This window comes from Camelus dromedarius, chromosome 12 (assembly GCF_036321535.1).
Source record: "Camelus dromedarius isolate mCamDro1 chromosome 12, mCamDro1.pat, whole genome shotgun sequence".
NCBI lineage: Eukaryota > Metazoa > Chordata > Mammalia > Artiodactyla > Camelidae > Camelus > Camelus dromedarius.
Window position 1 is genome coordinate 47,501,710 of NC_087447.1, and position 25,479 is coordinate 47,527,188.

Here is a 25,479-nt window from a genome sequence, read left to right on the forward strand (position 1 = left end):
CGAGGCTGTGAGATCGTTTATTGGGGCTGTGTCCAGCCAGGCCGCAGCGCCAGCCTGGACCAGAAGCTCGCATCCCCAGGAGGCGCAGAGGCTGGGGGAGGGGAGAAAACGCGGGAGAATACACCGCCCCTGGGCTCCGCCCCATCTTGTCTGGGTGCCTGCCCTGGTGCTGAGCTCAGGTGAGCGAAGTGTCGTCGTCACTGCCCTCGCCGCCCGCGCCGCCCGTGCGCTCCTCCCGGCTCTCTGTCACCGCACTCTCGTCGATGTTCTCCAGCGAGTCCGCATGCTGCACCGACAGCTCCGACAGCGCCAGGCTCGGCAATGGGCTCTGCTCTGGGTGTAGCCACGGTTTGAAGTGCGGCTGATGCTTCTGCTTCCACTCAGGGTACTTGACGCATGCCTTGTACATCTTCTTCATGGCCTGCGGACCCGCCGCACCGCCGAATCAGGGGTGAGCTAGGCGCGGGACTAGATCTTGGTCAAGTCCTCTCCCGCGCCCTCCAGCGGCTCAGCCCGCAGCTCCCAGGATCCTGCTTCTTGCCCCAGTTTCAAAACTCCGCCCCTCAGCCCTAGCTCCCCACCGTGACTCCCAGTCTCCAACCCTGACTCCCCCTCCTCATCCCGGAACCCTCACCCCAACATCCATAACCCCAAAGTCCCAAGGCCACTCACCTTGGGAGCCAGGAACTGAGAAGATTTATTCACCACCCACTTGGGTAAGGAGCCTATGAGGTCAGGGAAGGGTAGTGAGGAGAAAAGGGAAAAAGCAGCATCAGGGACCCAGCCCCCACCAAACACACATACCAGCCCCCTCCCTCCAGCCTGGGGCTTCCAGGGAGGACACCTTCTTCTCCATGGATGGGTGGGTGGGAAGGTGATGTGAAGCCAAGTTCTTTAAAACTTCATCATCTTCACTCCCTCTTTCTACCTTGGACCAAGGTCCTCAGGCTCAACTCTTGTTACCCCCTCTCCTCCCCTGCTCCCCCTACCCAGCTCCCAGTCCCCACCCCAGGCCCTCTGCTAAGCCCCAGACGGCTGCATGGAAGAAAACCACAGGGTCCTAGGTGACCAAAGGCAACACATGGATTGAAATCCTGGCCAGTCAAGCTCCCACCTGCTGCCTGCCCTTCAACTCACACTGACTTCTTTTCTCATACTCATCCCCTCTACCTTCGGTGGCCCTGATGCTCAGCCCCTCCTTTGCCTGTTCTTCCAAGCCCCCTGCCCCAGGAAGCCTAGCTGCTACACAGGCCTCTGGGCTGAGCATGCCAGCCTGGACTCACCTGGAATTCATGGCCCAGTTCTCCACCCTGTCTCATTCTCGAATGTCTACTCTGCCTCTAACACCAGACTCACTCCTCCAGAGGTGCTGGGGAGCTCTGGCCCTGGCCACTAGGCCCTCAGTGATGCTGAGGGTATACCCAGGCAAAGATACTCAGGACTTATTTACCCACCCACTAGTCATTCATCCATTCCCTCTCTCACTCCGCATCCATTCAGTGATACCCACACTCGACCAGCCCTGGAGACCTAGAGAGAGGGCCCCTCAATCTTGAGGGGCCCAATAATGTGCCAAGTGCTCTGCTAGAGGGGGACAGTCCCACAGGGCAGGGAGTCAGTGACTCCTATGAGTATCAGGGATAGAGGAGGTGACATCTGAAGCAGCCCTAGAGGGATGCGTAAGGGAGGAGAGGTATTTCTAGGCTGAGGGAAAGGGCTGCCTAGACAAGAAGGTAGGAATATGTAAGCTGTGTGGAGGGACTGGGAAACCTGAGGAGAGGACTTAGACTCCCCTCTGAAGGCAATGGAAAGTCACATCACAAAAGAATTTTAAGCAGAAGAGAGTCACAAGGAAATAAATCTTCTGGAAAAATTCCTCTGGTAGCTGTATGCACAGACAAGGTGGCTGAGTATGAAGACAAATGACAGATTCAGGAGCTATTTAGGAGGTAGAATCAATAAGAATCAGTGACTAGATTTGGGAGCTGAGAAGAGGGGGCCCCAGACAACCCCCAGGTTCTTGGCATGAGTGACTGGAGGGCGGAGACTTAGAAGAAGGGGCAAGTTAGGAGGGGAGATAGTGAGTTCAGCATTGGTCACAGTGAGTTTCAGTGATACTAGGGGACACATCCCAGAGGCCAGTGGCCACAGGGATCTGGGTCTCCACAGAGACAGATGTGGTCACCTGGCTACAGAAGCCTGGAGAGGAGCTGAGCCCTCCCAAGGAAAAGAGGACTGGGGCCTGGAAAACCCAGACCTCCAGGATGGGCAGAGGATGGGGGCCAGTGAGACAAACGGAGTGGGAGCAGTCAGTGAGCAGGGAGCAAGTCAGAGCATGGGGGTGTAGGAGCCCAGGAAGAGGGCTCTAAGCTTCGCCATGGAGCAATGGCTACCACCCTGGCCCTTGCTTTTCAAACCATTGTAAAGACTCAAACTTTGGTTCAAATATTTGGATGGAGATGCTCCCAAATACAAAACACCTCCTAACAGAAGCCTTTTTTGATCCCAGCTGATCAAGGCCCATCCCCTGTGGTTTAGGGAAGAATCCCATGATGGGCTTCCAAGACCAAGCCCTCACCTTTGGGGTCCACTTGGGCCAGGTAGGTGATGACGCAGTTCTTGGGCCCCGTGCTCTGGATGAGGTAGCCCGTCTGGATGGACACAGCTCGGACCAAGTCTTTCCGAGGTGGGTATTTCTGGGGATGGAAGGCACAGGGAGGTGAGACTCAGGGTGGGTGCAAAGGAGGCATCTTTGTGAGTACATGCGCACGTGCGTGCACGCACACATACACACACACTAGAGTTGGTTCACATCCCCTGGCATCCACTCCAGGCCAGGCCTGATGCTGGGGTGAGGAGGAAGGGAGGAGTGAGACTAGGTCCTCCTTGCCCCTCTTAAGATTTCCCTGTGCCCCTCTTAAGATTTCCCTGTTCCCCTCCAGAAAGACCCCAGTTTGTGGTCAGGATTCATGAGCATACACATGGGCACACAGACACACACATACACATAAACCTACACACTCATCCTTGCCCAGGCCAGCTGTACTGCCTGTCCTGCCTGCCATGGAGATCAAGATGACCATCCTTAGGGAAAGCCAGAGACCCTTGCCTCTCACCCCTTACTCTCCCCTTTCCTGGCCAGCCCATCCCACCCACTTATCCACAGTGATGGCCCACACTGCTCTCTCCTTATCTGCTTGAAAGCCCCAGCAGGGAGATAGGAGCCACTGTTCTCACTACCTACGAAGGAAACTGAGAGCCAGAGGGCATGCCTGGCCTGAAGTCACAGGGAAGTCATGGTAGCAGCCAGGGCCCTCTCCCTGGGCTAGGCCTGCTGGCCCAGCCCTACCTGGTACCTTCCCCTGTTCACCCAGCAGGGAAGGCAAGTTGACTCACAGGATGTTTGACTGAGTAGTTCATAATGATGTAATCAGTGCCCATGGGGAGCCAGGAGCGGAGGGTGATGACATCACGATTCTTCAGGGGCTTTGGACACCTCCCTGTGGAGGGCAAGGGTCAGTTCAGCTACACCATGGGCCTGCTTGCCTGAAAGGGAGGGCGTGGCAGAGCCCAGAGACCCAGGGATGCCTGGTTAACTGCCAGCTCCCCCTGATCCAAACAGGTTCACCCACCCACCCACCAGACCTAGTTTCTGTAGGAAAGAGACAGAACAGAATCCTCTCCCCTCCTATCTCCAGCCATCCCTGCTCCTCACAACCTCACATAGCCTTTACCTTGCTGGCCTGACCATTTGTATATGTGAATGTGAGTGTATGAGAAAACAATGGTATTATTGTGAGTGTGGACATGAAAATGTGTGACTGTATGTGGCAGATGGCTGTGGGTTGTGTACACAACTCTGTGTCCATGTTTTTGTATGGAGTGTGTATACATGAACACGGGAGTGCATATGTGTTTGTGAGTATACATGTATATGTGCCCAAGTATCTGGGAGTGGACAGGGATGTCAGGGAGAGTGGCCCTACATCTTCGGTCTCTGAGCAGCCTGGCCATGGGAGGGACCACAAGGAGAGAAGGTGGGAGGAGAAGCCTTGGCTGGAGGCCTGGATGGAGGTGGAGGGGGCTGGGATCAGCGTCCTTGCGCCTGCTCACAAGAGTAATAGCCCACATCAGCGTTGACTGTCAAGCGGGCAATGTCGAAAGTCTCAATGACGTTGCTGTCCCACTTCTTTCGGTATTCAATGTCATGTAGGACGTCGTAGAGCGTCTCTGCTGGCACATCGCGGCACTCCATCCGGCACTGCAGACAGACACATGGGTTGTCAGGGCCACATGGGGCTCAAAGCCCTGGTCAGGGGATAGGAGGGCAGACAGGCAAAGCGGGTAGGAAGAGAAGGAGGACAGGGAAGAGCAGTGACCTCTAAAGCCAGCATGGGCTCGCCTCTTGCCATGAGCCCTGTCCAGCCCTCCCAGAAGCCAACTGTGCTGGGAGAAAGACAATCACTGTATCAGAAACCATCCGCCCCATCCCAGCCCCTACCAAACCTACCCCTTCGTCCCAGTCTCCTCCTCTCGGAAGTCTTCCTGAATTACCCAGCCAGACCTTCTGGACTCCCATACACTGAGTCTCTTTATCTGTGCCCTCCAGGCCCCTGAACTTCATGGGCAGAGGCTCACAGTCGATTCAGCACAGAGCCTGGCATGACTATATGTTAAATGAAATGAAAATCTGAATGAACAAACAAATGCCTAAATGGATGATTTATTTCCTCCATGATATGTGTATTACCTGGCTATACCATTTGTCCCCCTATTTTTTTTTTTTTCACCAACAAATATCTTTGGATTTCTTACTATTTGTTAGCCTGTTCTCAAAGAGCTTTCCATGTAGAGGAGCAAAGAGCTTAGGATACCCTTTTATAATTTAACCCCCACAATAACTCTGCCAGGCAAGAAATCCAAGGAGAGACTTAAGGCTCAGAGATGTTAAGGAACTTTCCCACAGTCACCCAGCTGGTAAATAGCAGAGCTGGCATTTAACCTAGATCACATGTCTGGAAAGCAAGTAAAAATAACCAGGTTTCACTAGATTTACACTCAGCAAGGTGAAACTCAGTCCGTATCCTTGTTCTATGATTTTTTTCACCCGAAAGCCCAAATCCCAGAATCAAATTCACTTCAGTGAATGGACAAATTTTATTGTGTAGTTTTAAGGTTTCCCAGAACAGGGTGTTCAGATGATGCCAAGGGAACCACACATATTACCTTCTACTGAAAAGGAAATACATGCAACAATATGAGGGAGGGGCCATACTGCCTTCCCCCTAATCTTGGGTTAGGCCTTGGCACCATGAATGGTGATGAGAGGACACAGGAAGGACTCATCACACTACCTATTGGGTATTCTGGGCACCAGTGCACTCATCAAGCCCTGGATATGCTTCACTTTACAGGAAATACAAAGGACAGAGGAACAAGTATCACCACAAGCATACAGCTAGGCAAAGCCAGATGGTGAGACATTCTGCAGGGTTACTGGTAAATGTAGCCTCTTCTACAGGTCAGTGTCATAAGGAAGGGACTGGGCCAGACTGAGACTTATAGGATACAACCACCACATAGAAAGTGTGGTCCTGGATTGCACAGTGGCTTGGACACAACAGCTATAAAGGACATATTTGGGACAACTGGAGAACTATGAATATGATCTGAGTATTAATAAGATACGCTGAAAATTTCCTGATACAAAATGGTGGAGATTTCTGCCTGAAGAAAAGCAGGTTACAAAGTGGAATTCATGGTCTAATCTCATTTTGGGGGCAAATATCAGCACAGAAAAAGCTTGGGAAGCACAACTTCTGAAGTGTTAACAGTGGCGATCTCTAAATGGTGAGAATATGATGGTTTTATTTTCCTTTTGCTGTCTGTATTTCTAATTTTCTAGAATATATAGTACTGCTTCTGCAATAATGAAAAAAAGTTTTTTTTAAAAAAGTCCCCCAGAGATACTGAGAGGTGCACTCACCACATGCCAGGTACTGTCCTACACATTACCTTAAGCATTTTATTCCTACAGCAATGCTCTCAGGTATCAGCCCCATTTTAGTTACAAAAACCAAAGTTCAAGGACAGCTCCAGCCCACAAAGACTCATTGTGTCATCCTCCCTCCCTGCGTTCTGTTTGCTTTTCTGCTCCATGAGGGGGTATGATAGAACCAGTCACTTAACCAGTTCCAGCTCTGTGCGGAGCACAGAAGAGTCAGAGATGACTCTGAGGCCTGTCCTTCAGAGGCTTCCAGTTGAGGAAGGAGACCAACTTGGAAATGAAGAGGTGCCCCAGACTGCCCAATAGAGCAGAGAGGAGGGGGTCAGCTTTGCAGGGTGGGGCATGGGGTAGTCAGTGTTCATGGAGAAGCTCAGGCTGGAAGGTAGGCATCTAGCAAGTGGCCCAGATGCAGGGGCAGGTAAGAGTGTGGCCTGCAGGGGATCTGAATGAGCCCAGGGTGTGCTGTAGCCTAACACTCAAAAGGTCCTGCTTCCAGGTTGTCTTGGAGAAACACGTGATTCTGAGGTGGGGTTGGAGTAGGTATAAGATGAGCCTAGAACATCTTACTGTGCCAGAAAGGAAAGATGATGTACGCACAGAATGATAGGGACCTTGCCCAGCAGACACAGGAGCTACAACCAACTCATCAGGGTTTGCCCAAGGCTCTCCCAGTTTAGCATTAAAAGTCCTGCATTCTGGGAAACCCCTCAGTCGTGGGTAAACTAGGACAGTTGGTCACCTATCAGGGGAAAAAGCTGGGCCAGCCCGTGTATTAAAGTGAATAATGATAATAGCAGATTATATTCTACTGAATAAAATAGGAAACCAAAGTATATACAGGTATGAATAAATAAATTGAATGTTTGATGAGGAATAGTGTATTTACATAGTTTCAAAGTAGCTGCCCATCAGATACTTATTAATTACAAAGGGAAAACCAGTAACTTCACAGTGCCTGGCAGATACTACCTTAATCAAGTGATCAAAGTAAACATCATTAGTGCTGGGACAAGTTACATCTGGGTGTTGCCTGACAGAATGCAATGAAAATAATACAGGCACCACTTAAGTGATATTTCTGCCAAAGATGCATGATCTGAAGCTAATCATAAGGAAACTCAGACAAACCCAAAATGAAGGACTTTTACAAAATATCTGGCCTCTAAGTGTCAGGGTCATGAAAGTCAAGGAAAGACTCAGGAACTATATCAGACTGAAAGAGACTACTGAAACATGAGTGAATGAATGAATGCGTGATTGGGCAAAGTGATGAGAAGGATGGGATGGAGAAATGGCAGAGGCCAGATCTGGCATCATCAGGAGCATCCCAACAACCTTCCACTGAGCAGCCATGTGATGGTCCGAGTGCTGCACCTGACATTCAGCACACACTCGCTCTTCACCCCCAGCTTATGAGCTGGGTCATTCCTGTGCTGCAAAACAGAAAACTGAGGCTCAGGAGAGGAAGCAACCTGCCCAAATCATACGGCAAGAAAGCAGCAGAGCTTCAAAATCGGATCTTCTTACACTCTTAACCATCAAGGAGCACTCAAGTGTGGCTTCTGAGGAAACCAGAACTTCTCTAAATCCAAGTTTGGAAGCTGGTTTGGCTTTGCAAGTAATCAAATGTGTTATCCCAGACAGTGAGTGTATGGAAGGGCAGTGACAACAGAATTATGCTTTGTAGGTTAGAATCCAACCTGGGAATGCCTCTTCCCTTGGGTCAGCCTTGGTGTGCCAGATGCACCCATGCTGGGGGCACACTAGAAGGGCCCACATTGTCCAGACTGCCCATTCTTCTTCTGGACTCCTCGGCCAGAGCTTTTCTGGTAGGACCAGAGGTCTCCCTCTGAGACAGCAGGCAGTGGGAGGAGCACACTGAGCTATAAGACAGACCGACACTGAGTGGAACATAAACTCTGCATAATATTTTATCTTTAAGAAAAAAAGAGAAACTTCAAAGGTTTCCCAAGCTCATAGCAGGCTCCTGGGGAGGAAGGTCAGCTGTGGGGCCTGCTGGGAAGCTGAGAACCCAGGTTGTGGCCGTGGCGCTGCAGATAAGGAAACTGAGGTGGTCTGGGTGGCCAGTGTAGAGCAGCTGCAGCCCTGGCTCTGGGCCCAGCTCTTTCCACAGCCCCTAGGAGGCAGCGGGGCTGCACCAAGAGAGGTAAATTACATCCAGCATTGTTCCTGTCCACAGTGGCAGCCGCCACATGGGCAAGGTAATTCTAAGAGACTTCTGGAGGGACCGGTGGGGGTAGGGGTGAGTCACTGGAGAGCACCTGGTGGGCGGGGCTGTGACTGGAACCCACAGCCACTGGGGCCTGGGCAAGTCAGTCACTTTGGCTGGACACCTGGGAGCCCCCCTGAAAACCAGAACCTAAGGGGTGGCAGTGCTGGGACTGCTTAGCCAAGGAGTGAGCCATGCTTGACTGCAAAACCCTTAAGGCCTGGTTTACAGCAGGAAGTCTGACATGCAGCCATTTTACAGCTGAGAAAACTGAGGCCCAGAGGGAGCAGGTGACACTAGAGAAATTAGACTGAAATTCCCCTGTACCCCACTTTCTCCAAACTCCATGAGGTAGAGACTTAGGATTGCCCAGAACCCCACAGAGCCAAGGTCAGAAGCAAGAAAGGCTATCGGGGAAGCTCCTAGAGGCTTTGAGTCTGGCAATCTCAGGTTCTAACCCCAGCTCCTCCCCTTAGGCACAAGATTTAACTTGCTTGAATCTTTGTTTCCTCATATGAAAAATGGAGATAATAAAGGTATCTATCTTATGGGGATGTTGTGATTAAATTAAATGAGATAATATGTGTAACATACCTGGCACAAATACCCGCAAAATAATAGCTGTTATTACTCTAGCAGGTTTCCACAAGTAGCCATGCACCCTTCTCCACAGGGCCAGGACCAGGTCACATTTGCAGCATGGGCCTCTTTATATTTTGGGCCCCAGGCGCCTCTCTTTCTTCACCTAGACCTGCCCTTCCATCCACTCCACTTTCTGGAGTCTGCTGTGTGCCAGGCCTGCAACTGGGCAGCAGGGACCCAGAGGCAAACCAGACCTGGGCTCTGCCCAAAAGAGGTCCCATCAAGTGGGCGGTGGGAGTGATGGGGACACAAAATCCCCCTAGAGAATGAGCTGGACTGAGGGAGGTGGGGCATGGGAATTAGGGGATCAGAGGGCAACTGAGCCCAAAAGGAGAGAGAAGGCATTTCAGGCAGAGACTGGAGGGTGCAAAGGCCTGGAGGCTAAATAAATAAGTATAGAGCAGGGTCCAGTGCCCCAGCTGTGTCTCACTCTACCCTTCTCCTCTCTCCCACCCCTTGCCCTGTGCTTCTTTGGGAGGCCCTTCCCAGGCTCCGCGTTAGAGAAGAGGAATCTCCACAGGAGGGAAGTGGTGGGGGAGGGGCTGCAGTATCTCCCAGGACCCAGGGAGATGGCTGACCTGAGTAGGGCGAAAGAAGGCAGGTCACGTCCATGGGGCTGTGGTGTGGCTTTGAGGGCCAATGGCCAGGGCAGTAACAAGCAAACTGAGACACAGACAGGTGGACCCAAGTCTGGCCCTCACCCCAAGACCTCACACAGTGGGCGGGTCTTCAATATCCTTGCCCATGGGATATGTGGGGCATGCAGAATATCCCAAAGTCCTAGGGACCAGCGGATGATCTCTTCCACCACCAGTCTTCAGGTTACCACTGGGGAACCTGAGGCCCAGAGAAGAGCCTGAAACATCCCTCAGGCTGTGCTGACTTCTCAGCATGCTGATTTTAGCAGTTTTGTTAAAGGAGTAACTGTTAAGTAAATCACCCTTTCCCAAAAGAACTATATTTAAAACAGAGAAAGCGCTCCTGGCCAGGGGTGGGGCACTAACTATCAAATCAATCATAGCCTCAAACAATAGCCACAACCTCAATAACCATTACCATATGCTCCAAATCACTAATTCATCATCCTACAAAGGAGACAGCAGCACCTGGACCGTGGACCCCACAGGGGCTGAAATTTAGGTCAACCCACCTCCGCCAGCTGTCAAGGGTGCCAAGCTGCATTCTATACGGACATTGGTTCTTACCCTTACCCAAAATCCTAATGGGTATCATTATCTCACTTTACAGATGCAGAAAGTAGGTCCCAGAGAGGTAAAGTGATTGATCAAGGCCACATAGTTAACAGAGGTACAGTGGAGAACCAGAGCCTGGTATGACAGACTCCAAAGTGTCAGAACTGTGTTTCCTCCAACAAGGGGTAGGACTGGCTCAGCTAAAATAAACACGCTGGCAATGGAGGCTGCCTTAGTTAATTGATGGTTATTACGCAATATTCACTGGATTCAGAAGGGCTTGCTGACCAAGGAGGCGAAGCTCAGAGAGCCTTCCTCTAAACAAAATTCCTGACTCCATCCTCAGGCCCCACTGGGCTCAAAGGCAAGGTCGTGCTTTTCCAAAGCCCAGCACTGGAGCTCTGCACCTAGAAGCCCCTTCTGAGAAGCCTCAGGCCATTGCATTGCCCACCAGGCCCAGCTTGGCACCCTCAGGCTCAGCAATTCCAGGCTGTCTGGTCAGACAGGCCTCTGCCCTGCCACATTCTGCCTGTGTGGCCGTGGCTTGGGCAAAGGGCTTCAGCTCTGAGTCCCAGTATCTTCATCTGTCAAACAGGGATAATCCTTCCCTCAGAGTGGAGCTGTGAGGATTAACTGAGACTTGTACATAAAGCCCCCAGCAGCAGCTGCCCTCCCTTCCGCCCTAGGCTCCAGTAGCTTTCCCTGACGTCTCAGGCCCTGCCGAGGGGAGTGCTTTCCTAGTAATACCAACGGGCACGACATACAGGGACAAGGAACAAAGTTTAAAACAACGAAAATGTCCTGGATCCCATCATAGGGTAGATGGACAGGGAGGGGTGGGTGACCCTTTTATACCAGGGCCCTCCACCGGCTCCAACCTCAAAACCCACAGCGAGGCACTGCCCCCACCATATCAGTCCAAGCACTGAGACATACAGAGACTGTCCCAGAACACACAGCAGATGAGGGGCTCAGCTCCAGTGGCCCCTCTGCCCTGTCTGCTCCGGGTCTTCCTCCTGGAGCCACTCACCACCTGCTTGCTGGCTTCAGGGCCCTCCACTGCCCCTCCCAAAGGCCTCAGAGGGCCAGCATGGAGCCAAGCTGCTTGAGCACCTGCCCTTGCCTCTCGGTTTCTGGGCTTCCCCCAGAATGGAGCCCCCTAAGGCCTTCCCCAATGTCCCCCCCAGATCTTAAGAGCAGCTCAACAGCACTAACACAAGGGATCAGGGGAAGTGGTGAGAGGGTGTGCAGGAGGAGAGAGATCTGATAAGTCCTGCTTTCCCAAGACCTCCCCTCACTGGCTCCTGTGCTATTTTGTCTTCAAACTTTGGCTTGGCTGTTCCCTGTCCAGACAGCCCACCCTGCTCCTTAATTCTTCAGGTTGGGCTGGGGGCCTACTCCTCTACCCCCGACCCCTACTACCAATGCACCTCCCTCCATCAGCACACACTGCAGTGTATCAGTTTGCCTGCGGCACCATGGTCCCTTGTTCATGGCGTCCCCAGTGCCTGGCATAATTTAGCAAAGAACTGTTGCCTGAATGGAAGGATGGATAGGTGAGCCAACAAACAGGTCATGCCTGTGTGAATGTCTCTGTGTGAGTGCTGGGGCCGTGGCCGGTGGTCCTCAGTGCTCCTGTGGAGAAGGAAGGGTCGTCATGAAAACCTCTTGGACTCTTGTAAAACTCTCTATGGCACCTGAGGCTGATTACTACTACTGCCTTCACTCTCTTATAAAATGGAATGTAAGAGGGGGTCAGAGACAGGTTCAGGGCAGATTCTGGGACTTGCTGTAAGATCTTTAATAGTTCTGATAAAGAAAAGTAAACTAGAGCTGTACTGAAGTACCAATTCATACTTGGTAAATTAGCAAAAACATATAAAATACCCACTGCTTGGGAGGATATGATAAAACTGTTACCCAGTTAGTGACAGCAAACACTGGTTCCCCTATTCTGAAAAGCAATTTGGCAAATATTTTTAAAATTATAAAAATGTATCTTTCAACTCAGTTTCTGGAACCCCAGGACCAGAAATGTATACTCAGGAAAAAATATACAAAACAAAGAAAAAACATTCTGTTACAATATTCATGACTATATTATTGCATTTGTAATTAGCACAGTATATTGGAGGACAACCTGGAACATCACCAACAGCAGGGCCTGGTTAGGTTAAGAATAATACATCACCTTGAGTATCACCCAGCTACTAAGGACAGTGGGCTCCCCCAGGTTAGGGACAGGGGCCCCTCAGAACCCAGAACAGGCCTGGCAGGGAGCAGCTGCCAGAAATGTTCATGAATTAATAATTCTGTAGCAATAGGAGAAACTTCCACAGATGCACTGTTAAATGAACAAAAGAGGACACAAACTTGTAGCTGTGCCATGGTCTAAACTGTGTATAAATTATCTACACCCTTGAATGAGAGCTGGAAGGAACCAGGGAAGAGTTTCACTCAGAAATTGAAGCTCTGGGTGATTTATTTACCATTTTTAGATTCTTGTTACTGTTGGTACAATAGAGTTTATACAAGATAAAGAAACGATACTTTTTTTTCTGAGTGTTGTCCAGAGTCCCAAGGTCCCGGTTCCCTGGACCAGGAAGTCTGGAATCAGCTGAGATGGCTCTGAGGCAGCCCAGGCTGATGCCAAGTTACCTCAGAAATACTCTGCATGGTGCAGCCATGCCGGGAGCGGAGCCAGAGGGGACTCAGGGCCCTTCTAACCTCGGCCAGGGCACAGGCATGAAAACCCTGGAGCCTCAGGGCAGGGACCAAGGCAAGTAGGGGACACAGGCACAGGGAGGGGCACCTATGCAGAGTCCTACAGGATGAACAGAAGAGTAGATGGCACCCAGATGTGAGGACAGGGAACAGGCTCCTGGCAGAGGCGCTGGCCTGAGCCTGGGGACTAGAAATGGCCTGGCCTGGCTGGGGGAAGGAGAGAGCTCATGCAGTTCCACGAGGTAACCCGAGTGGACAAGGATAGAGGCAGGAGGAAATGGTGTGGTCCCTTGGGTCCCTCAGACCATTCATTCATTCATCCATTCAGCTAATGTTAACAGTGTGTCAGCCCTGTGCCAGGCTCTGTGCTAGGGGCCTTGTAAATTCACCTAATTCCATCCTCTCAGTCACCAGGAGGAGGGAAGACCATGCCCATTTGTAAATGGTGGCTAAAAAGAGTGAAGTGAAGAACCATCCTGGAACCCAGTATGACCCAGAGTCCACCCCTGAGGCTGTTCCCTAAGAACCAGGCTTTGCTCTGTGAAGAACCCAAGGAATTGCAGGTGGGCCAGCACTTGGCCAAACAAGGACTGTCCCTGGAGGGTCCATTCTAGGGGCTGGGGCTGTTGGAGAGGCTCTGCCTGGAGTTGGGGAAGCTGGAAAGACACAGAGAACAAATGTGGTGTGGGCCCAACACAGGGTCTGTTTCCCCCACCTTCAGGCTCAGAGTTCTTACCTGCAAAATGACCAGACAAGCCCAGTGCCAGGGGATCTGGCAGCAGATACCCCCAACCCATTTTCCCTCCAAAAGTGAAGCCGTCCTGAGACTGGTGGTATGGGGAGGTACTGCCATGCCTCCCCCAGACACAGCTTCCCCAGTCTGCTCAGGAAGACCAAGCCAGGCCTCTCTGCTGCTCCCAACCCAGGGCTGAGTGACTCATCCCTACTCTGCCTCCTTCCCCCTCCCCTCCCTCCAGTCTCCAGCGGCCTCCCTGGACCCACCCCCACCTCCAGGCCCCAGCTCTGCAACCATGAGGAACATTCAGCTCTGACCTCTCAGAAGCTGACCTCCTGGTCTGGAGCTCCACTCTGCTCCAGCCCTGGGGGAGATGGGGGAGCCAGACAGAGGAGGTAGAGCTGAGAAAGATAGCAGAGAGTGGGTGGACTGGCAAGAAAAGAAAGGGGGTGAAGGAGACCAGTGAAATAAGACAGGGGCCAGGGCTGACACACAGATGTCAAGACAAAGACAAATTGGATAAACACTTCCCAGGGCTTTGGGGACTGCCAGTGGCCTGATGCCCCCAAAACTCTCTAATGAGCTCCAGATTGTGTCTTCAGCAGCCTCCTGGGCATCAGCCCCTGGACAGCCTGCAGGCTCACATTCACCATGTCTGCTACTGTTGTATCATCCACCCCCAACACCCACTCCCCTCCTGGTCCGCTCAGCCATGACCTTCCCAACAGCTCCTCTTTGCCAACCCTAGGCAGGCCTTACCATCCCTGCTTGGAACACTGCAGCCGCATCCTCATCACTGGTCTCCTGGCTCCCAGGCCAATCTGTTGCCTGCAGCCAGGGAGCTTTGTAAAACCCAGTGATGACGGTACTGCCCAGCTTGAAAAACTGCAGTCTCTGCCTTCAGGATCAAATCCTAACTTTAAAACATCCTCCCCACTCTGGCTCTGCCTCTACTCCCTCCTCACCCATAGTCTATAACCCTGCTCCTGGGAGTGCACCTCACTGAGGGGCTCACCAAGACCTTCTCAGCCTGCCACCTGACTCCTGTTGGGCCCCCCAGGTCCCACATAGATACCACTCCCCCCATCTCCACCATGCTGTCAGCCACTGGCCTCCCTCGTCCTGAGTCCTCACGAAGGGCTGTCAACGTCTCCATTGGTCTTCCCAGCTAGGCCTTAATAGCAAGGCCTGGGGCTGATCCATCTCCAGGTCCCCAGCACCAGCACAGTGGCTGGCAGAGTGGATGGGAAGCAGGAGAAGAGGTTCATCAAATGAATAAATAACTAGGACAGAAAAAAAAAAAAAAAGGAGAAAAAGGGACACATAAAGGCAGAGGCAGTAACCATCAGAGACAGGGATAGAAAATACACCCTAAAGGGAGACTCTGAGACCCAGAGACAGGCCCAGGGGCAAAGACAGGAAGCTGGAGGGAAGCAGGAAGCAGGGATGGGAAAACCGAGGCAGAGCCAGAGTTGAGCAGTGGGGTGGGAGCCACCAGGAGACAGCTGAGGAGACATAATTGGATCAGAGACAACTCTGCTGCAGTGAGGGGGTGTGACTCACACACACAGAGTAACGCCAGACACAGAAACACACACAGAGTCTCACACTCAGAGGCACAGACACAAAACCTTAGGTGCATACACACATACACACACACCCAATATGGATTTAATGACCCTTGTCAGGTGCCCGCCCCTGAGGGCTCATAGTCTACCCAACTAAGGACCAGATGACACACACAGTCACTCACAATCCAGCTCCACACACAGAGGGCCCAAGTACAGAAGGCCAGACAACTCCTACCATGTCATCCTGTCCTCATAACACAACCACCATCTGGTATGTTATTTAGTTGTTTGCTTCTGTTTTGCTTGTCTCCCTTGCAAGACGTAAACCCATGACAACAGGGTCTGATCAGTCTGGTTTGCCACTAAATTCCTGGATATACCTGGCATATAGTATGTGCACAATAAATATATGTTGAATGAATGAATGTTGGAGACACACAAGGGAACTCCATCCCCTCTGTCAGGTCTCTGCCTTAAGAATCATCACTTCCCTAGTTCAGCACCAGGTCCCAGGTAACCAGGAAGGGTCCAGAAACAGAGAAGGGGCATCTAGGAGATGGTAGAGGGGATTCTCAGGAAACCAGGGGTGGATGCAGGCTGTGACATGAAACCTAACGTAAGAGATTAAATGGCCCAGGCACTGCAGGAGACCAAAGGTGGTAGTTACACCATTTCCCATGGCAGAGGGTGGGGGTGAGTGGGGGTTAAACATGCAGGCATTGTTCCCCTGCCCCAAGACATAAGGATTCTAGAGAGAGGTCAGAGGTAGCAAGTAGCTGCCTTCAGGGAGCCAGGCTGAGAGGCAGAAAGGCTAAAGCCCCCAGAGAACAGCTCCAGCTGCCCTGTGCCACCTGCACAGTCTCCCTTTAATGACAGGTGAAAGGAGTCTGTATTTGGCATGGGACCCACCACTAAGTTCTGGGCCTGCTGCTGTCTTACACTGCCTATGTTTCTGACGTTCTAGGGGTCCTGGAGCATTGAGGCCAGCCCAGCAAGCCTGAGGGAATACAGTGAGGTACAGGGAGGGACAAAGACACCTCAAGTTCAATGTCTGGTCTGAGCATCTTTACTCCCACCTGTTGCTGGAGCATGCTCACCTGCTCAGGTCAGGGGCAAAGGTGAAGGGGCAAGGCGGGAATATCCCCGTCTATCTTGGTGGCCGCTGGCCCCTCGGGAACAGGCTGGAGTGGCCAAGCTGAGGTCCCAGATCCCTAAAGAGTTTCAGGCTTCTGGGGTCATGGTGCCCATAGCCCTGGCTCCATGAGGCCCAGTCAGGCATGGAGATGCAGGGGAAGAAAGAAAACCCATCTGTCTCCAGGACTCCCTCCTTTCTGTCATCTCCTAAAACTTTAAAGACTCTCAGCTGGAAACTGAGCTGGGGCTTGTTAAAGTTTAAAAGCCAGAGCCTGGAGAGCTAGTCATGGGGGCACAGAGCCAGCCCAAGGGCTGAGGGCTCTTCTAGCCCTAGCATGGAGGCTAACTGGAGGCACATACCCCACCCCACTGGTTCATCGCCCCCAGGGGGCTGCGCATTCATATCATCTCACATTCCAGCTTGCACAAGAGTCTGCATACCATAACCACCATGTCCCATCCTTTATACCTCCTAAATCTCTCTGGATGCAGTCCCTTGCTCCATTCCCCACAGCCCCTGCTTTAGCGCAGGCCTTGGCATGTCTTCCCAGACAAATACAGCAGGGCCCTAGTCTAGCTCTCGAATCACCTCCAGCCCCTTGAGTTCCAGGCACCAACTGAACCACCAGCAGTTCTCCTAATGCACTGCCCTGTTTCCTGCCTCTGGGCCTTTGTGCAGTTTTTCCTCTGGGTGGAACGCTCCCAATGCTGTCAAACTTGTATTCTTCATTCTCTACCCAATTCCAAATGGATCACTTGAGCATTTCTCCCTGACCCTGGTTCACAGGCTCCCCTCTGGGTCTCCACAGCTCCTGTGATGACAAGTGTCTGTCCCAGCATCCAGCTGGGAGTCCTTTGAGTGCGGGGTTTGAGTTTGATACCCCTCTCTGTCCCCAACATCCAGCACAGGGCCAGGCAGAGAGGCTATCAGTGAATGTTCACTGAATGAGCAAAGGAATGAATGAAGTGCCCAGAGGCAGGCAAGACAGCACTGCTATCCACATGTGACAGATGACAAAGCTAAAGCCTCGCTGCCCAAGGCCACACGGCCAGGACTCTGGACCCTATGGCCTCAGGCCAACCTAGGCACCTCCTGGAAATTTTCCCCAGAGCCTCCAGCCATCTCTGACCTTTCCCTTCTCTGATCTACCCCACCTGGAGGTCCAGACCCTGACTACTTGGCCGTCATGTTCTTTGGGAATCTGTTCCCTGAGGACAGCTCTGGACTACTTCTTCCAGCTGCCCCCACACCAAGTCAGAGCAAGAGCCAGCCAGGTCAGGGTTCTCAGGGCCTCAGCCTGGAATGAGGAGCCCCATCTAGGGACCTCTCTGATGGCACAGCCTTACCCCTCCATCCTTACTCCATGTCTAGCAGTGCAGATGCCCTTACTGTGACTAATCTAAGACCAGGACAGCCTCTACAAACCACCTCCCAGCAACTTCCTGTAGAGATAGATAAACTGAGCCCCAGAGGGGACAGAGGCCCAGACTGAACCTGAACTTACTGAATTCAAACCCCTAAAACCCAGTTAACTCCTGCCTCCGCCACCACAGTTAGGAAGACTGACTTGAAAAGGTGAAGTGACCCCTAAGGTCACACAGTTAGAATCAGGTGTTTGCCCAGCTGGGTTCCCTCCAGGGTGCCCTTCCACAGTGACACAGCACAAGGAGACCCAAGCCAGGAGAGGGGAGAAGATTCTGAGACACAGAGTCCTGGGGATGGAAGGGCCCAGTGCTAATAAGCAGGCCCAAGGGAGTAAAGAGATTTCAGTCTTGGAGTCCCAAAGACCTGGATTCTGATCCTGCCTCAGCCACCTTCTAGCTGTTTGACTGCACAAGTGAATTCTGCCCTGAACTTTGGCTTCCACATCTGTTCAAGGCAGTTAACAAGACCCACACCACAGGGCAGTTGTGAAGATTCAGTGAGAAGGCATGAAGAAAACACCTGGTCCTGTTGACTGTCCCCACCTTCCTCATGACCCTTTTGAGTCCCACGGACTGTTAAGAGTGAGAAGAACCTCTGGAGATCCTTGAGATGATCCCAAATTTCACAGAGGGAGAGAATGAGGTGCTAAGAGGGGACAGGCCTGAGCATTGGCTTCAGAGCTTGGAACCCAGGGGACCTGTGATGTGGAAGCAGGTGGACAGTGAGACAGGTCAGGGAGGGGTGGGTCACTGAAGCTTTCTCCAAAGGGGAAGAAAAGTTGTAGGACAGGAAGTCGGAGGAGATAGGTCCCCACCGCCCAGCTTCCTGTGGCAAGAGGAAACTCAGGTTCTCAGCTGCTCTCCCACAGGAGACCTCGCACCCATACTCCAGCGGCCAAGCCCCTCAATGCCCCTGGCCACCGGGCCCACTCCTGCCTCTTTGGTCTGCCTGAGAATACCTGACTCATGCATTGGGCAGGGGGTTGCCTGAAATTGTCAGTCTTCCTTCCACCAGGGTCTGGACACCTCTGAGGACAGGGGCAAGGTCTCTTCTGCCTCTCACACAGCTCAGCACACAGCAGCATCAGAGAGCCCAAGCACAGGAGCATCCAGGGCAGGGCTGGGCAGCCCATGTCATCTCCTGCTTCCTGTTCCCCGTGCCCCATGCCTCTCCACAGGCCCCAGCACAGGCGTTGAGTTCAGAGGTCATGGAGCCTGGAGAGCCCCATGGCATGGAGAAATAGCCCAGAGTCATACACACACAGAAAGAGGTTACCAGAGCTGTGACTGGACCCCAGCCTCTTCCCCAGCTGGCCCTGCTTGAAGGAGTGCAGACACCCTGGCTTCCCATTTCTCTACCACTATAGGAACCATGGAGAAGCCTAGCCTGTGCATTGAGAGATCTGAGTTCAGGTTCCAAGCTGCTCTCCATTTGGCACCCAGGATCCGTGTTCAGTGTCTGCCTCTGGGACAAGGCCTGACCTCTCAGGAGGCAGTGTCAGCCTCCTCTCCAGTGCCCCAGGCATAGTGCAGGCCAGGGACCAAACCAGGCTGGAGGCCAGGAGGGAGGGATAGGTTAGAGGTGGCCTCCAGCAGCCCTGTGCCTTTGTCCTGGCTCCAAATGCTATGCCAGAGCCACAGTGGCTTCCAGGAACCTCTGGATATAGGGACAGGGAGAAGGTAAGTCTGGGGGAAGGGGGTGAGGCAGAGGAAATAAATCAGGTAGGCAGATTGGTGAACCTTCTCCCCCACCCTGGGATCACGCCCACAGGGCAAATCCAGGGACAGCTGGCTTTCCCAGCTCAGGGGGCGGGCCCAGAATGCCTCATCAAGGGGGGAGGGGGAAGCTCAACAAACACCTGTGGTTGAGTCCCAGCCTCCTGGAGTGACCCAGTCATCCCTGGGGACTCTGGTTTCAGACCTGCTGTGTGACCTTGGCAAGCCACTCCCCTTTTTGGGCCTCAGCTTTCTCATTTATCAAACAAGAATGGGATGATGAGAACACTTGAGTCCTTCAAAGAGTTATTGATGGATTCAAAGGTCACAATGTTGACTAAGATGTGTGCCCAAGTGAAGAGGGACAGGCACTCTGGAGCCAGGATGGCCTGGGTTCCACTCCTGCCTCAGCTGCTGTGTGACCTTAAACAAGTGACATCACCTCTCTCAGCCTCAGTTTCTTTCTTTGTAGCATGGAGACAAGCCTACTACTGCCAAAGACTGGTCTAAGGGTAAATCAGATGATGGAGAGAAATGCTTGACTCAGAGCAGGGGCTCTTATCAGAAATGAGATTCCTAGAATCTTGGGGATGGGGAGCTCAGAGACTTCTGCCCATCCCCCAGAGTTCCACCTGGCTGTGCTGAGGGGATCAGAGATCTCGAGATGCCCATAACCAAGGCCCCAGCCTTCTCCTTAGGCCCCAGCTCAGCTCACCTCCTGCCTCCAGCCTCCATCCACTGTGGGGAGCAGAACAGAGAGGACTAGGCAGGAAGGCTGGAGATCTGGGTTCTAAATCTGGCTCTGCTGGGACTTGGCTGTGTGACTCTGGGCTGGCCCCTGCTCCTCTCTGGATCTCAGAGTCCATATCTGCACTCCAGTGAAACTGGAACTGCAAAGGTACCTGTAATCTCTGCTCAGTCTGAGAGGGAAGGAAGAGCAGGGTCCTGGCTGCCTAGGAGGGTGACAACAAGCCCACAATACCCTGGGTTTTCCAAGTCCCCTCCACTCCCACCGGACAAATCTGATCTGGTCCCTTGTGGCGATCTGGCCCCCAGACCCACCAAATCCAGTCCTGGACCGGGCTGGGTTTATTCATTAACCAAGCCAGATAGAGGTGGCAGCTCCGCCCTGTTGACACAGAGGGTGGGAGTACTGGTCTCAGTTCAGGTCTTCCCCTTCCCTCCCTTCTGGAGACCCACCTCGGTGGGAGAACTACATTTCCCCATCCCGCTGCACAGCCCAGCCTTGAGCCTTTCCCAGGTTACAGTCAGGAAAACAACCTTGATATCAACCTAGCTCACTTTTTTCATTTAATTTGTTTCTTCCTTCCTTCCTTCCTTCCTTCCATCCTTCATTCAACCAACATCCCTGGTCTGTGTTGGAGGCTGGCAAAGGATAGGACCTGTCCCTGTCCTCAGAGAGCCAAGCTGGGACACACCAGCTGCCCTTCTTTTTCCTGCTCCTGAGGTTCAGACATAGGTCAGGCCCAAGGACACCCCCAGCCCAGGGTTCTTAGGCCTGAGCAGAAAGTCCCAGAGTGGAAGATGCACATGGAAGCCCAGAGAGAAAGACAGCCAGATAGCCAGGGTGCTGACAGAGTCAAAGAGGGGAGAAGGGAAAATAGAAAGGGTGAGCCAAAAGGCTGCCCAGGGATAGATGGACAAAGCTCTAAATGACTGAGATAAAGTGAGGCAGAAAGGCACAGACAGGGTCAGAGACAGAAGGTCAAACATCTCTGGTCCTGGTGTGTGGCCATGATGCCAGAGCTAAGTCCAAGTCCAAGAGCAGGTCCCAGGCAGGAAGGCCTGGAGAGGGGGAGGGTAGGAGTGCCCTCTGAGTCCATTGCCCTGCCCATCCCCCCGCCTTGCCACAGGAATACACTCTTCACATGTTTGAGAAGGATAGCAGGAAGCGGGAGGCAAGGGAAAAGGAGACCTGCCCCCTTGAAAAGGGACCCTCGCAGCAATGCCAGACGTGTTGTGTTGGAGGCAGCTACTGAGGCTTCTAATCGGTCTTCACCAGCCTATTCCCCATCTAGTTCCCCAGGGGAGGCGGGCTCATGGGGTCCCAAACACCAAGCTGGCCATGCCATCCATGGCAACGAGAAGAAAGTCACAGGGCTATGAGGAGTGAGGTTGATGCTGTGAGGGGGGCTGATGTGCCTGCATCTGCTAACCTCCCTTGGCCCCCTCCTCCCCACCCTCAGCCTGGCCCTGTGTAAGGGGCCCTGCCTTTGGGGTCTGCCAGCCATGATCCTGAGTCCCTGCAAGAGAGACTCAGGAAACAGCTGGGGAGGGAAGAGGGAAGAGCAGCACATCAAGCAGGAAAGAATCAGGTCCCTGGCACCCAAGGGTGCAGAGAGTAGGGGAAGAGACCTAGCTCAGGCTAAGAGAACCAGGAATTAGAGAGAGAAGGGCTCAGTCTCCCACCTGAGATGACTCCAGTCAGAAACCAGTGAAGGCTTCCATGGACAGAGAGCTCCCTGAGGGAGACCCCTCTCCTAGGTGAGCCTGGCAGCAGCCCACCTACCCAGAGCAGGCAGGGGCATGCAGAAGCCTGGGTTCTGGGTAGGTGAGCCAGAGTGAGTCACACCCCCTCTCCAGGCCTCATTTGGCCCATCTGTGTGATGGGGGCTTGCACAGCAAACTGTGCCTCCTTCTGGTTTCTGGCAAAAGACTGAGGTGCACAACCAGGTGCCCATATCCCTGCAGGAGGACCAGGAGACTCCCTGTCAGAGGCAGCAAGGGCACAGTGCAGGCTGCAGGTGCCACAGGACAACCCTACCTTGATCTTGTGCAGGGTCCGATCCATCTCCATAGCTTGTACCCACACAGACACTCCGGCCTTGCTGTAGGTCAGGTTCCAGCCTGCCTCGGCCTCACACTCTGACCGGAAGCTGCGGAAGTCCTGGTCGTCGGGCACCTGGACGCTGTCGCGGCCCAGGACTGGCCGAGGCCCCTGGGGTTCTGTTGAGGCGGCTGACTTCTCCATGGGGAGGCCCAGGGCCCTGGTTCTAGTCCGGCTCTCCTGGGTCCTCCACGGAGGCTCCAATAACGTCGACGCGGCTGCAGATGCTGACGCCACCTTCCAGGGACCTGCAAGACCGGTTTGGGAACCAGAGTCAGTGCGCTGGGGGCGCGGGTGCGACTGTCCGGGGTCCTGGAGGGTATTGAGTTCGAGATAGGCAAGGGCTAGTCCCCAGGTGAGCACGCACCAGCCGGCACAGGGCAGTCACGAGGGCCACCCCCCAGGAAAGACCCCAGACCTCCGGTTTGGGGGCCGGAGTAGGGGCTGCGTATCGGGTAGAGGGAGCCCGTCGGGACCTGTGGGAGGCCGAGACCCGAGGTGACGGACGGTCCGGCGGGGCCCGCGCAGCGCTGGCCGGACCGGCTCAACTAACTCCGCAGCAGAGCGGGCGCGGGAAGCGCACCGGGCCAGTGGAGGGGGGGGTGGGGGGGCGCCCGCCAGGCCGAGTCGCTCACCTGTGCCCGCTTCTCCGCCGGGGCCCGCCAGGGCCGGGGGTGCGAGCGCCTCTGCCGCTGTCGCTGCTGCCGCTGCCCGGGAGACCGGGGCCGCGCGGGGGCTCTGGGGGTAGGAGCAGTGGGTCCCGCCGCCCGGCCCCGCCCAGCGCCCCCCCCACCCCTCCCTCTCCAGGGGCTAGGCTCGGGGGCTCCGGGGGCTCCGCTCGCTGGGGCTCGGTATTTTCCAGGCTGCAGAGGTACAGCTGACGGAGCTCGGAGCCCCGCCCCGCCCCGCAGGGTCCTAGCGCCCTCCCCCGCCCGCCCCCGGAGACCTGGCGCGGGAGGGACAGGTCCTCAGGCAGGGGTTGGGGAGGGATCAAAATAGAGCGGGATCTGAGAGGAGGGGCGAGGAGGTACTAGAAGAGGGATTCTGAAAGTTAATTATAAATCCCTTCTCTCGACCCCCCCTCCCATGCTCACAGGTACGCACCTCTGCAACAACATACTTTCACACAAGCACGCTGTCCCCAGCAGCACCCAGAGACCCAAAGATGGACATACTCCCCCCACCACAATCAAGAACAATTCAGAGATGCCCACAGCTTGCATCCCTCACCAACCCTAGCCTCAAGATTCACAGACTAGCTGGGCTTAGGCAAAATCTCCACTCACTCCCAACTGGGAGCTTTAACCAGGCTCTCCTCCAGCCCCCTACTCTGGCCCTTGTCCACTACCACCCCTCCTGAGCACCCATGCACGTGTCCACACCTCCCATGGATTAGACAAGGCTCTCAACAGCATCTGGCTCCAGAGCTTGGGTGCTCCCCTGTCCCTCCCCAGCCAGAGCTGGCCACAGCTCCATAGCCACAGGGAAGATATGTCCACCAGCACTCCAGCCACCCCTTCCAGCCTGGGAGGCTACTACCTGCCCCGCTGGGTCCTAGTGCCAGCTGTACCTCCAGCTGCTCTGTGTGAACTGAGGCCAATAGTTTAATTTCTCTGAAGCCAAGCCAATGTGAGTGTGGCAATGGGCCCAAGGCTGAGCATTCACTGACCCCAGTGACTGGCCCTTGACCACAGAGGGCTGAGGAGGGCCCGTGGTGAGCTCCCCTGCATGGGCAGCCAACAGGGCACAACAAGTGCCCACCACTTGCCCCATGTCAGATGGCGAGTACATGGCCATCCTGCCCAGAACCAGGTCTCAGCCTCCTCCCACCCCAGGGTTTCCCATCTCTCTGGGTCTTCATTTCCCATCTGTAGAATGTGAGCATCAGAATGTACAACCTTCTAGCCTCACCATCTTAGGGCTCTGGTATGAAACAGCTTTTCCTAAAGGCACTAGAGAAAGATGAGGAGTTGTCACAGTGGGTTCACAAATAGAGGTGTTTCTTCCTGAAGTGCTTAGGGCTTCGAGATGTTTGTGAATCAGGCCCAACTTTAAAAGTAGAGGGGGTGAGCAGGGAGCTGTGATGGCAAGCAATCCTAAGAGGCATTCTGCAAAGTAAATCCTATAAAATGAGTTGCAGGTACCCATGAAGCCTGTGTGATGACTTTAGCTCTCCAGAGTGAGAGGCATGGCCAGATCACCCTTGCCCCTTCTAACTCATTCTTAAAGGGTATGGACATGGGTGGCATGGGGCTGGCTCTGGGCTCAGGAGGCCAGGGCTCTAGCTCTCTGCTATGCACCTCCTCAGCCCCCACCCCAACTCTAGGCAGTTCACTGCCCCTCCCCTGGCTTCAGCAGTTTCATCTGACAGACACCCAGGCTGGTGGGAGACCTAAAGAGGGGTATACAGACTGCTCTGTGAACTGTAGGATCTGCCATGAGCACTGGCCTGGTGGCTCCTGCCTTCTTAGGGCCCCAATGACACACATGTCAGCTGACAGCAGGCACCAGGGAAGTACATCTCTTAGCCCATCACCCAGTCCAGGGTAGAAGAGATAAGGCTGGGGTGACAGCAGGAGATAGCAGTGAGGGTGGACTGACAGGACTTCCCCACCCCCAGAGCACTGCCAGTCTGAGGGAGACACACAAATTCAGGGAGGTACAGATGGCAGAAACCAAAACATCCCTCAAATCTAAATATAGATTAACCAAGAATGAATCTTTTGGGGTCCTGGGGCAGAAAAGGTGGGTCACCTGGTACCCCTGGGCTCAGATGGCCATGTCCTGGGCTCATCCCTGCCTGGGTCCTAGGTTTAGGTCAGGATCTGGAGCATCAGTCATCATCCTACTCACTATTAATTTGCTCTTGCAAGCCTCCCAACCCCCGGGAATTTAGGTATCTCTGACTCAAGGGTTCATGACAGCCTCCCAAATATGCCTGGACCAAAGCAGATTCATGTCCTGCCTCAAACACCCCTGAGCAGCAGAGGAAGGGTCCGGTCTGCTCAAGGGTAGAAGAGTGAGCCTGGGAGGGCTGGGATGGGGACTTGGAGGGAGTCTGAAGAGGAGTCCTAGGACTCAGCCACCCCTGCTTCCCACAGCCTAGCAGTGCAAAAGGCCTGTGGATCTGGGTTCAAATCCTGGTCACACCATTTCCTAAATATGTGACCAAGGGCAAGTGACATGCCCTCTCTCAGCCTTAGTTTCTTCATCTAGAATAATAATGCCTACTCTCTGAGAATTACTGCAGAGA

The 25,479-nt window shown here is 53.6% G+C and overlaps 1 protein-coding gene across 2 annotated transcripts; it reads right to left on the reverse strand.

The window, feature by feature from the left end:
* Positions 1–23,822, reverse strand: STARD10 (StAR related lipid transfer domain containing 10). 2 transcript variants are annotated; one of them, XM_064492682.1, is made up of 8 exons: positions 23,609–23,810; positions 22,862–22,964; positions 22,164–22,474; positions 4,114–4,261; positions 3,397–3,500; positions 2,579–2,696; positions 673–725; positions 1–421 (listed from the first exon to the last, which is right to left on the reverse strand). In XM_064492682.1, the coding sequence occupies exons 1-8, from the start codon at positions 23,639–23,641 to the stop codon at positions 176–178; spliced, it is 1,116 nt and encodes a 371-aa protein (XP_064348752.1). In that variant the 5' UTR covers positions 23,642–23,810; the 3' UTR covers positions 1–175. The 2 variants fall into 2 exon arrangements, with proteins under 2 accessions (XP_064348752.1, XP_064348753.1); XM_064492683.1 differs by having other exon boundaries at positions 337–456; positions 23,609–23,822.
* Positions 23,823–25,479: the final 1,657 nt, after the last annotated feature.